This window comes from Melopsittacus undulatus, chromosome 2 (genome assembly GCF_012275295.1).
Source record: "Melopsittacus undulatus isolate bMelUnd1 chromosome 2, bMelUnd1.mat.Z, whole genome shotgun sequence".
Lineage (NCBI taxonomy): Eukaryota > Metazoa > Chordata > Aves > Psittaciformes > Psittaculidae > Melopsittacus > Melopsittacus undulatus.
The window spans coordinates 6,723,904-6,737,073 of NC_047528.1; the positions used below are offsets into that span (position 1 = coordinate 6,723,904).

At 38.0% G+C, this 13,170-nt stretch overlaps 1 protein-coding gene across 1 annotated transcript in view; it reads left to right on the plus strand.

Moving 5' to 3' along the window:
- Positions 1-13,170, plus strand: part of LOC101881240 (disks large homolog 2) — a 423,431-nt gene that overhangs the window by 174,815 nt on the left and 235,446 nt on the right. The window contains 1 exon segment of the mRNA XM_034072915.1: positions 3,143-3,298. Coding sequence (XP_033928806.1) covers positions 3,143-3,298 — 156 coding nt within the window.

Here is a 13,170-nt window from a genome sequence, read left to right on the forward strand (position 1 = left end):
GGTCCAGCTTTCAATAACTTTGGAGGGCTAGAAAAAGAGCTTATGATCATCTTTTTTCTAGTGAGGAGAAATATAACTGACAAGAGAAAATGTTATGTTGGAAAAATCATTTAATAAAGCTTACTGATATGCTTAGTTATCTTTGGGTTTTTTAGGGGGGGAATAAGAAGGTGTCTTCCAAAGTGTGTATGTACTAGTTTGCCATAGGAAGGTGAAGAGTCAGGAGGATATTTGAAGACAGTCTGTTGAAGCAAGTATCTCATATTACTTCGAAGGGTTACTGGCCTACATGAAGCACAGTTTGTATGAGCAGGACAGTGATGTGCCCAGTGGATATTTTAACATTATTTAATTTATATTAAATCTAATTGGGAGAGAAAATAAGTTTATACTGATCTGAGCTGGACCCTTGATGTTACATATTGCTTGTTTTCAAGTTCTTGCTTTTCTTGCCAATAAAATGTGCAGCCAGGGCCCAGCCATGCAATTTAAGGTATTAACATGTACCTTTGAGTATTATGAAGGTATCTAAAGAACTAGTTCAGTCCATGGTCTTAATGACCTTGAAGAATGACATGTGGTGGTGAATAAGTGCCTATGATGAGCTCAGACCAGTTCATAGACCTTACAAGGAGTGCACTCATAACTGGAATTAGCCAATACTCTGAATCCTATTCTAAGAGTCCAAGCTTTAAATGGATAAGTTTGAATTCCTTTTCTTAACCTTAAGTCCTTTTTCTTCTGCTGAATTAGAGAGGGTGTGGTGTTAGCTAGGTCACAATATCACATAATAGCAATGAGCAGAGTGCTTTATACAACAGTGTGGTGACTTATTCCAATTTTCTATTATCTTACCATCCAGCAAGATTAAAAAGAGTGAAAAACGCTAAATGTTTTAAAATCTGGTGGGCTTCACAAGAAATTTTGTTAGGGCCCCATGTTTCTATTGAAGGATTATGTGGTCTCAGTATCTAGGTAGATGTTGAATGTTTACCTTTGTTTTGCTTTTGGAAGCAGTTTGTAACTCAGTTCACAAAGCAAACACTCATATCTGTCCATCTCTGTGGCATGATTTGTGTCTCAGCACAAGGTTGGATGGTCACTCACTGATGACTCAGTATAGTTTGAGCATTCACAATATATCCAAAGGGTAGCAACATTCATATTATCTACTACTCAGAGAAGACAAGCAACTTGAATATAGGAAGCTAGCAAGTGGTTTATGGACTGGTTAGTGTTTTAACCCATGGAGAAATCTACAATTATTATTCATCATTCTGCACTGTGGCAACACTTCAATTTCACAGCAGGTATCATTTATATTCGATATTTTTACTGTTCTTTAATATACTGCCTAAAAGCAAAAGTGATTTCTGAGAGAATGAAAGACAGTATTGGATTGAAGTACAGTAATAAAAGTGTTTTTCCTCTGGATTTTTTTCTATTGAAAGGAGCAATTGGTTTAGTAAATAAATTACTGAATCCAACCCTCTGTAATAAGTCTGAAATGTACTGATAAAAAAAGAATTTCTACCTTGAAAATTTTAAAGGGGTTTTCCTAAATGCTTGACAGAAAGCTTTATCACAGAATGAGTGGCACCTTTGCTATTTTGATATTTGATAATCTTAAAATGCCATTTTTATAGCTGTAAAGTTTTCCCTCGGAAAGGCAAGCACAAAGAGCTCTCAAATCGTATGTCAGATTACAATGAATAATGTTATTAGCAACAAATGAGACCAAGTTTTAAGTAAAGCAGTTACTCCTCTTCCCCCAAAGGACAAAACCAGAAACTAACAACAAAGGAAAATCTGTTCTCTATATCTGCCAGTGCATCCACGATCATAATAACTCTGATACCTGTGAAAGTCACAGCAAAAACCGCACCCATGTGAGGCACAGTGCAGCCAGAAGAACAAAAAGAGTTCATTAACTGCTTGGCCTCTTGATATTTTCAGGCTTCTCAAATCAGATTTTCATCTAGCTGCTTCTGTATTGCTGTGATTAAAGGCAGTGGCATATCCTGGATCTTCTGGCAGAAGTGAGGATATGACAGCAATTGCATCTTGGCATCCTTTGGAACAGAAACGTCAGGAAATTATGAGTCAAGTTTCACTCTGCTGGTAGTCCCAGAGGTATCTGCTGGGCCAGCGCTGTAGGTGAAGAAGTTGCATGATGGGAAATGTACTATATGGTGCTTTTTGCTTTTAAAACTTCGCTGGTTTTCTCCTATGGATCCCTGGCTGATTGTACTAAAGGCTGCATCCCTTCTCCCCTCTCCCCAGTTGGCTCCCTGGGAAGTCTGTGGTAAGTATTGCCTCTAGGCATCAGGAGAGAATTGCTTTAGGATCAGTGTCAGCTGATCCTAAAGTATCAGCTTTAGGGTCTTACCCTTCTTATTTAGCTTTGCAGACTGCTGTCTGTAATTTGGAGCAGCAGTGCAAGTGCAACTGCAGAAGCCTTGTCAATGAGGTTACCTGCTTCAGATGTGGTCTGCACAGTCAGATTTTGAAGGTTGAATCTGAAACGAGAGCCAAGAATTCTTGAAATGAAATGAATTGCCTGCCAATGAAATTAATTGCTTACATGGTTCGTTACCATCGGTGTTATTACAGGGTGTGGATCACTTTGACTACAGTTCTACTTGCAAAGTCCCAGCTCATTGGGGCAGGAGTATCTTGCATTAAGAAGTAATATGTGCTTCATTTAATCATAAATTAATGGGTAAAAAATACATCTTTTCAGGTAATAAATATTTTCTTTAATACAGGGCTTAAAATTAAAATCACAGAAAGATGTGCAGAAGTAATATTGTTAGATTTTATATATATATATATTTAAAGAGAGTATGTGGGAAAATTCATAACTGAGCTTCAGAGATAAGATGTTCCCTTTCAGTGCCACACTTCCCATAAGCCAGTTTTATGGCCCACTTATATTGTCTGTATCGTTATATGCATTGCTTGTATGCCATAATGCTGTGGTATCAAATGTTTCCTTTAACAGCACACTTGTCAGAAAAGCCCTACTGAAAAGGTCTTGACAGAATTGCTGTGCATGCTTTTAAAATGATTGCTGTGTTTTCTCTGTATTCTCAGTCACTAATACACACCTGATCTTTTACTCTTGTCTCTGTATCACCAGGCCTCCTGAACCTGTTTACAGCACTGTGAACAAACTGTGTGATAAACCACCTTCTCCTAGGCACTATTCCCCTGTCGAGTGTGACAAAAGCTTCCTTCTTACAGCTCCCTATCCCCACTACCACGTAGGCCTGCTCCCTGACTCTGAGATCACCAGGTACTGCATGCGCTTCTTCCTCACCTCCTTTGTTAGAGTGCATGAACATCACTGGATTTATCGCATAGTTTGCATCTTCACCATAGATCTCTCTACAGCTTATGCTTGTTTTTAACCATGCTTTCACGTTTGCACCACTGGAAGATATGTGCTACTGCAGTATATAATTTTGGTCATCCAAAATCCAGTGATGAACACAGGCAATGTTTTGATCCATTGGAATGGTGCTCTAAAATAGGTTACATGATATGTATCACGTTTTAAAACTGAATTCAGTGTTTCTTTCTCTGTGAGAATGAAAGCGACTAAAGCTTCACTGAAAGCTGCAGGAATTCAGTTTGATTCAGTCATTTTATTTCTGTGCTGTGCATACTTTGATCACTGAGCATCTTTGGTTTTATAGGGTGGCTGCCTAAACCTTTCAGGTGCAATTGAGGAAAAGACAATCACCTCCCTCACCAAGCTGTGGTTGAGAATATATCTAATCTTTAGCATTCCCTATGCTGGCTGTGCTAAAACCTAAAATGATGAACATTTCTGTAAATGAAGTAATGGAAGATATTTCTATAAAATATTATCAGTGACTGCCTCCTGAGAAATGTTTAATAAAGAAAAGCATACACTCCAAAAAGGTATCTAGCATAACCCAGCTATCCTTCTGTAGTCTAATGTGATAGTAGTAAGCTATTTGCAAGCAAGACTTGGGAGACAAAGGAAGAATAGGATACAAGTTTTCAAGATGTTGAGTGCTTCCTTTGTCACGTAAACTACCATCGACTTTTGTATTCTCAAGTTGAAGAAAAATAATTGTATTTGGAGCTTTGATCACAGGCATTTTCTACAGAAAACACTTATCAAAGAAAAGAGTAATGTGGGAAGAGTAAGAGCAGAAGCGTGTAAGTGGAAAGTAAAATGGTAAATTAATGTAAGATGCACTAACAGGAAAGAAACCGCAGGGATTAGGAAAACAGCTGTGAAATGCATTGCAGTGCTATGAAATAGAAAGCTAAATTAAAAAAGCAATAAGAGAAATACTAGTGAAGAATACAGCAGATGTGGTAAGACCATGCAGAAGTTGTTTGTTGATTAGAATGAAAACTGTGTAGCTTCTAGAATTTGTAAACAGATGCTTAATCACTGGACAAAGGGATTAGTCAAGCTGTTCAGTGCAAGTTTGGGTGAAATCACTGATAAGGGCAATGTTTTACAAAGGTATAAATAACCCAGAAGGTGCTAGCTTGAAGCATTGTGTGCAGTTATGGTATCCTCAACATAAAAAGGACATGGAACTGTTGGAACAAGTCCAGAGGAGGCCACGAGGATGATCAGGGGACTGGAGCACCTCCCATATGAAGACAGGCTGAGAAAGTTGGGGCTGTTCAGCCTGGAGAGGAGAAGGCTGCGTGGAGACCTCATAGCAGCCTTCCAGTATCTGAAGGGGGCTTACAGGGATGCTGGTGAGGGACTATTCATTAGGGACTGTAGTGATAGGACAAAGGGTAATAGGTTAAAACTTAAACAGAGGAGGTTTAGACTGCATATAAGGAGGAATTTCTTTACTGTGAGGGTGGTGATGCACTGGAATGGGTTGCCCAAGGAAGTTGTGAATGCTCCTTCCCTTGCAGTGTTCAAGGCCAGGTTTGGACAAAGCCTTGGGTAGCATGGTATAGTGTGAGGTGTCCTCTGCCCATGGCAAAGGGTTGGACCTAGATGACCTTAAGGTCCTTTCCAGCCCAAACCATTCTATGGTCTATCCACAGTATTTGAATTTATCTACAAATATTATCTTAAAGGAAATAGCTAACCAAAATTAGTAAAATTACTTCAGGTCTTCAGGTACAGTGTGCATACGAGTAATTTATCTGTAAGCATCACAGTGCTATGTGTGTTTAGAGCCAGACAGCATAAGACATCATTATAAAAAGACTTTTTAAATGGTTCCTTTAGAAAGGAAGGGACCAATTTGAACTAGAAAGTTGAAAAAGCAGGTTCTAGGGGATTTTTAGGACCATGAAGTTGTGTATTGGGAGCACTGAGGGTTAGACTGTGGCATGCTAACTGTAGAGAGATGCAATTCATTGCTAAATGGTCAACCCCGATAGACTTGACTGTCAGGACTATGGAGATAGGCTGGGGGGAAGAGGGTGAATCTGTTAAGGCTAATTTCTGCAGGTCAGGTACGCAGATGCCAATAATCAATGGAACCCTGCAGAGCTCATAAAACTGAGCCGTTTTGCCTTTTGAAGGTATAATTCTCTACATCTTTCTATTTTATTGTGTGATTTATTAAATTCTTGGTCGTCAGATATTTGATGACTTGACATGAGGACTTAAAAAGCTGGATTTGTTTTATTGCGTGTCAGATAACAGTTCTCTTTAAGAATGAGATTTCATTTCTCTTCATTCTAATTTGATGTAATATTAAGCCCTATTCCCTGTATATTTAATCAGTTTGTTTATTTCAGCAGTCCAACAAAAGAACACAAAAGATAAGACACAACTCGTGGTTAAACGCTCTGCACTGTGCTCTGCTACATGCTGTGGTAGAGGCTGCTGATTGCTACAATTTATGCTTCCTTCCCACTGTGAAATAGCATTCAGATGGAAAATATGACAGTTTTTGATGTTCTCAAATACTGTCATCATTTCCACAGGACTCTTTCAATAATTGACCATAATATTTCAGCAAATGCCTTCGGTCAGGAAAGTGACAGCTTTACAGCATATACCAAGATTTGATTTCCAAATGGACTCGGTATTCACAGTTGGAGCACAGATTTTAGAAAAGCATTAATCCCATTTTAACGCTAATCCAAGTGGCTTTTCTTGCAGAAACGTTCATTGTAAGCAGCCCTAAATTTCACACAGGTGATGTGTCTTAGGGATGTATTGTGTCAAATATCTGCAAGAATTAATCCATAAGAAGACCTTGTTCTAAATCCACGGGTGTGATTACTTCCATGTCAGTTGGAAGTTATATCACAGAAAAAGTCTTCCAAATAAGCACCAAGCATTTTAAAAGGTTTCCTTTTACCCATCTAAATCCCTCAAAGCCTTTTCCCTCCACATTAATCACTTCCATGATCTCCAGTCAATTATAAAAAGATATCTGGGTGTCTTCCTGCAGGCTTCCTAGAAAGAGTCTTTCATTGGCAATTGTCAGCCTCAGGTTTGGGGAGAATGGGACAGGGATTATGTGCTTGTTTTGGTAGCTGCAGTCATTGTCATATCTCAGTGCTCCAATGCTGAGATCTGCTGCTGAACTGCAAGAAATTTGGTCTGACAGATAGCTCTTCCAGGGGAAGAGGAACATGATGCCATGTTCTCCCAATTGAAATGCTTGTAAAGCAGCCAGCGCCTTTCAAACTGCTGCTCCAGATAATTTGTCAGATACTCCTCAGATGATTGTTTTGTCAAGGCTCATTAACTTAATAGGCAAACAGGATTCATAGGCCAAAGCCTTATTTGTCTATAATAAATTCAAGTTTATAACCCTTGCTGTTATGGTGGCCTGTCAGCTCCTGGGAGGTTTGGAGGTCTAGAACAACATACTGTCATTTTAGGATATAAGTTATTTGGGGTTTGATTGAATTATCATTTCCTGTGAATTGATATTAACAGGGGGATGTCAATGTGCAGCAGCTGAAAATCTGTCTCATTGAAGGCAGGAGTAGAGGGAGATTTTCTAGCTATTAAGTTTTCTTTTGACAGCACCCCATGGGAATTGATGCAGAATATTCATGTTCTGGTCTCTGTCATTATTGACGTGCAATTAGATTATTGACAGTGAAAGGAAATCACAACTTACAGGTGTAACACTCTTTTACAAACAGTCCATAACATAAAATGTTGTGTTCTTAGTCTTTACACTGAGAGCTTCATTACATTCACCACTACATAGACACACTTACAAAATGCTTCAGTTTGGACCAGAACTAACTTCCCTGTCTTCACTGAAATCTTCTTAGCACAGTAGTTGCCAGCATTGATTTTGCTAAAAGGCAGCCCTTAGGTTTATGTTATTTCTTTATTTACATTTTTTTCCATAGGTATTTATTTTTCTCTTAAGCCTTTCTTTGATCATGTTTGCATCAATATTTCTTAATACATTTAGAGGTAGGAAGTAAGGTAGGGTTTCAATTCATACTTATAGGAGAAAAGCTTGGGAATATGACTCCTCCTGAAAATTTTGGTCATGTTTTTCCTAGCTTTTGTAAACTTTCAGATCCTTCTTATGGTGCTTGGGTGCCTGGATTGAAAGTATTTGGCTTGCTTTTAAAATCAAGATAAGTTTCTTAAAGGCAGCCCCAGTTCTGCCTGACACTGTGATCTGTAGTCTAACATAGAATAGTTAGTGATATTGTCCTTTGTTTTCCAGTCTCTAAAAGAGGTTAAACAATGACTTCATAGAGCTTCTTTTAAAGCTAATTCTGTCCGAGACAATGGCATCCTATTACTAATGGCAATTTGTGTTATTATTAAATAACATGAAACGATTTTAAGGTATTTGATGAATTACATTAATGACATCAAGTTCTTGGCACCACTGCTACTTTCCCACCAATGGGGATTAGGGACAGAAGGGAGGATGGAACTAGATGATATTCAAGGTCCCTTCCAACCCAAACCATTTTGTGATTCTATGATATTAGCACAGGGCAGAGCATAGTCTTTTGCAGCAAACAGCCTGCATTTGCATAGGTATTCAAGGGTAACTGAGCATTGTCTATCACAAATGAAAATATGCTGAAATGTGCGCCAGATATATGGGTAAGGAAACTGTAATGTCCAAAATCTTAATGACTGATGGATGATGCTACTGCCAACACATGGCTGAATTCCCATAGGCTCCACCTAAGCACACGGGGGTCACTACACACCAGTAGTCCCTGCAATCAGACTAGCAAGTCTGCAACACTAAGCACGTGGTTAACTAAATGATTTCCAGGGATCCCTGGGATCCCTCCATAGGCCATGAAGGGACAGCTGAAAAGGTCCTGATTGCTTTTCACTGATCCTTGCAGGAAGTTGACTGCACTTGAAAAAGGTAGGCCTCTCTAGTACTCATTGCTATAGTACCCTTTCTCATTTGTTAATATCTGAGCAGCCTTTTTCTTCACAATAACCATCTGGGAGAGAGCTTATTGTCAAAATGATGCATACAAGTGTACTTGTGTGTGGCTGCTTTCCAGGGAGGCTCTTGTCATCTTTATTGAAATACACATTGTACAAGAGTACTCATCATCCCCTTTTCAATCCCATGTGTTTAATATGGGAATTATATCTCCCAAAACACATCTAGCCCTATTTTGAGCCTTTTGAAATGCCTGGCAACATGAAAGTGGGACCTATCAAATAAGCAGTAAAAAACAATGACATTATGAAATTGAATTTTCAGATTGCCCCACACAAATACAGCCATCTTGAATTTAAAATGAACTTCTACTGTTTAATTGTATTCATTTACTTATATTGGGGAGAAAATTACAAATAATATTTATAAGATTTGAACTTATTAAATTTTATTTAGAATAATTGAAATAATTTAATAATTGAAATTATACAATTCATGGGTTTAAACACTTAAAAGTCAGAATTGGAGTAGATTTGTAGTTTTTCCTATTTTAACACTTTGGAGTCAACTTCTGGACTGATTTGCATTTTACACTATCCACAGCCACAGACAACAAGCTTATATCTAGTGAACTCGCACTACTAAATATCACTGCTTAAAGACAGTGGAGGGGAATAAATACACAGTTCTTTCTGTAGATTTTTGAACAGCAAAATGAGGTTCAATTTATTTGGTATCAATGGAAAAAAAAATCATATTGTCACAGAGAACAATACATCTTTAGAAAATAAAAGATACCTGGTTAAAATAACTCTTGATAAAGTAACTCCCTAAGGAGTTACGTCAAGGTATATCTATACACAGACTTAGGCATTCAGAGGCACAGTGCATATAGCAACCCCTAAGCAATTTGAGAGATTAAACTGGTCAATTCAGAGGCTGCCGTGGGTACTGATGTTCATACTGATGGGAATTGGAGCATCTTGTTATTGCTGATTGCAGTGGGAATTAGGTATCTAAGAGCTATGGCCTTCACTCCCAAATCATCTTTAGCAATTCAAGTACTTTAAATCTGGCACCTCTAGACCCTTCTAAAAACAGGTTTGGATACCTTGACCCACATGAGGAACACACATTGCAGTGATTGACAAGATGCATGTAGATGCGTGCAACTACAGACCCATTAGGCTTGACTGTGTGGTGCTGCTTTTAAAAGCAGCTCCAGAACTGCAATATTTCGTAGTTATATAAGGCAAAACAAAATCAGCATAAACTATGTTGATTAACTGTCTACAACTCAAATGCAGAGCCTCTATGTAGATTGCTCCTGCTTGTGAATCAGACTCCTGAGGCCTTTAAATTATTTAGGATCTTTTGGAGATGATACAAATTAATTGTCGGTTTTCCTTATCATTTTCAATTAACAAATTAAAAAGTCTTAACTGGAACAGGTTCCTGTAATTTCTTTTTAACCCTGACTCAAGTGTTCTCTTAAAGTAAATAATCCAGTCATATATAACTGTTATAGTTAATGAAAGAAAAATGATGCTATCAGCCTCAGCTCCCATGTTTGCATGGATGAATCTCTGACCTTAATAAGAACAAACATTCCTACTGACTCTTATGCTCATTCCTATTTTTAATGAGAACTCTTCTGTTTTAGACACTATTAATTAAAATTATTAGGAAGATGCACCCTTTAAAAACTCAGAGAGATGATTGCCTATAAAAGCATAAAATCCCTACAGTTCAAGTGTTTAATTACGTAAAGTTACAGAAGCCTTTCAGGTTAAGTTGGAATGCTTCAGGTTAGAGCTGCTGGGCTTTATTTCCAGTTGTGCTGCTGACTAAATTGCTATACTTGAGCAAATTACTTAATTCTATTTGCTTTGCTTTATCTATCATTAAAAGGATAACTAATGTCTTTAAACAGAATAGGGTTAATTTTTTAAAAGAGAAAAAATAAGGTGTTTTGTCTGTTCCATCATTTGAGAAATGTTTCATATTTTTGGAATATATGGTTTGATTTTCAGGCGTACTGTGCTCTCGAGTGCTACAGATCCTCTTTTGTTCATTTTCTGCATCCATGGAAATTAGACTATATATTCTTAGCCCATAAAATGGGCAGAAATATTAACTTAGTTTAGTTAAGTAGCAGTATTTTTCTTACTATGTCTTTAGAGAAGAAAAAAAGTCCTCTTGCAGGAAGAAAACGTTTGTAAATCACTAGTATTAAAATCTTCCTGCTGTTATGATTACAAAGAGAGCTATAGAGAGACAGTTGGGAACAAAGGAAAGATGTCTTCTTTCTTTCCATGCCTGTAAGCAAGCTCTGAAATTCAGTCTCTTAAGAAAGGCACAGGAAACACTCCTGAAGTATCAAATGCCAGTTCCTATGTCTTGGATTAATGGAGAAGACTGGAATCAGGAGAATAGAAATGTTTCAGGTCACTTTTAATTGGGTTTTTTGGCAAGAGCAATCAGTCATCCAGTAAGGGGAGGGTGAGGTAGACCATGACCCTCAAAACTGATGTCTGCTTCAGAGGATAGCATTGACCAAATGCCAGCTACAGCAGTTACTGGCTAGATATGAGGCAGGAGTGATGGTCCAGATTATCTCATGAAGATCCAGTTAGTTCATACTAAGTCCACACAATAAGTTTCTTGTTTGAAAGGGTTATTTCTGCGAGACACATAGTTGTTTATTTTCAGGATGTGCAAGCACTCTCTCAAACATCCTATTCTGTGTCTGCCAATCAATCCCCTTGGAGCAGTTCTTCCAAAATGCTAGAGCACTAAAACTCCAGACATGATGTTCAAATGCTTCTGAGTGTTGGGAGAAATTTACACCCACATTTTTAATATCAGCTCCATATCTGGTTAGTGTGCATTCCAAATAGTTGGCAAAAAATCTGACAGCAAGTGTCACCCCACATAGGAGTGCTATAGTAACAAGCTAATGGAGCCATTCACTAATTCATATCTTGTCCACAGTGATGAAAGTTAATGACAATTATTACCTGACAACTGTCTAAAGGCCAATATGAGAAATGGGTTTGGAGATTGCAGTTTCATTCCTGTAGACATGTTTCCACATCATAAAAATCACTCCATCTGTCACAGTAATTGCTAGGCTCTCAGCTCATCAGAAAACCCAAGGATAGATTTAACTTGGAGAACAAATTACACTTTTTTACCCCATGAGAGAGTTCTGTGAGCTTAGAAATGAAATATTACTGTGGAGACAGGGTAAATAAAGCTACCCTGTGGCTACCTGTGCTGTACCTGTTGGGGGAAGAATAATTTCCAGGGTTGTAGTTGTGCACCAAAGGAGCAAGAGAGCTAATGGTTAAAGCAAAGAGCTGGGAACTGGGAAATTTGCCTGTGCTATTGACAGCTTGTATGATTTCAGCAATTTAAGGCTTTCCTTCAATTTTGTCCATTTGTGAAATACATCACATGCATTCACAGACACCACCAGCAGTCCTCGTGAGTTAAAAGATATTTTCAATAGGTGCAAATACCCATGATTTTCTGCACTACATAAAAAAGAATGATCGTTAGTATGGAGTGATAGGAGGCCTCATGGAAAGCAGGTGGGACCTCTAATTATAACAGTGCAATTTGTCATGGAAATGGGAATGAATTACCACAGGAATAATGAACTTTCCCTCAGCCCTGTGCTAGCCTTGTTTTACACTACTGTTATCCCACTGGAGTAATGTAGTGCTGACTCAGGCCCTGAGATCGTTTTGTTTTTAATTATCACCATTTATTATTGTTGACATAAGCCCTATATGTAGATACTTGCAGATATGCCCATTTCTGTTAGTTTTGCCAAGTCAAGTAAGGTCTGAGTTTAAAAAGGTATGTCTAAGAGTATGCCTGTGGTTCAGAAATCAGGAGGTAACACTGTGCTGAGCCTGTGCAAGGCCAATGATACCGCATTGAGAACACTGTTGTAGGTGTTGCAAAACTGCTTCTGTCTAAAAGTCATAAAATATTAATGGAATAGTCTAAAATGCAGGATTATCAAACTATTATAAAATTATGTAAACTATTATAAAATTATTATAAAACAAACTCCTGCCATGATGGGAACCACCTCCTGGGTCTGCTCTAAAATTTCTACATATTTTTGTTTTCCTTTTCAGATTTTCCCCCACTATCAGAACATAGCTCTACCTTTATGGGTCTGTGGGGATAATAAGTATATATAATAAGTAAAAGAAAGCTGATTTCGGTAGCCAGAGGCTGAAACAGTGCGATCAGATTCTTCTGCCATTCCTGGTCCATTTTAAATGGATGTGCAAGCATTAGGAAAAAATGTTACCAAATGGTTATATATTTATCATGTTACTGCAGAAATATTTATTGATCAATGTATTGATCACTGTATTGGTCTGAGAAGTAGTACTGGAGGTGAGGTGGATGGCAACAGGAAAGAGAAGGCAGAAAGAGGGGTGCTTATCTGTTACTCACAAATACAGGGGAAATGCAAAACCCTGAAAATGAGTTTTTGATAGGAAACATTGAAAAGGACAAGAGAAAGCTGCTGTTGATAAAACATATGTATGTATGCAAAGATATTCAGTGCCAATTTGCAACAGTAGGACAAATTGACATAGCAGTTTGTCATAAGCCATTATAAGCTCCTGCATCAATATGAAGTCACTGGAAAAAGGGTTAATATTTTTGTTTTACTATAAAGAAAATAAACACTCATTAGGGGTGCAGAAAGGGTTGCAAGCTCTAAACATCCCTGAATTTGGTGAAAGCCTAGTTATACAACTGACCT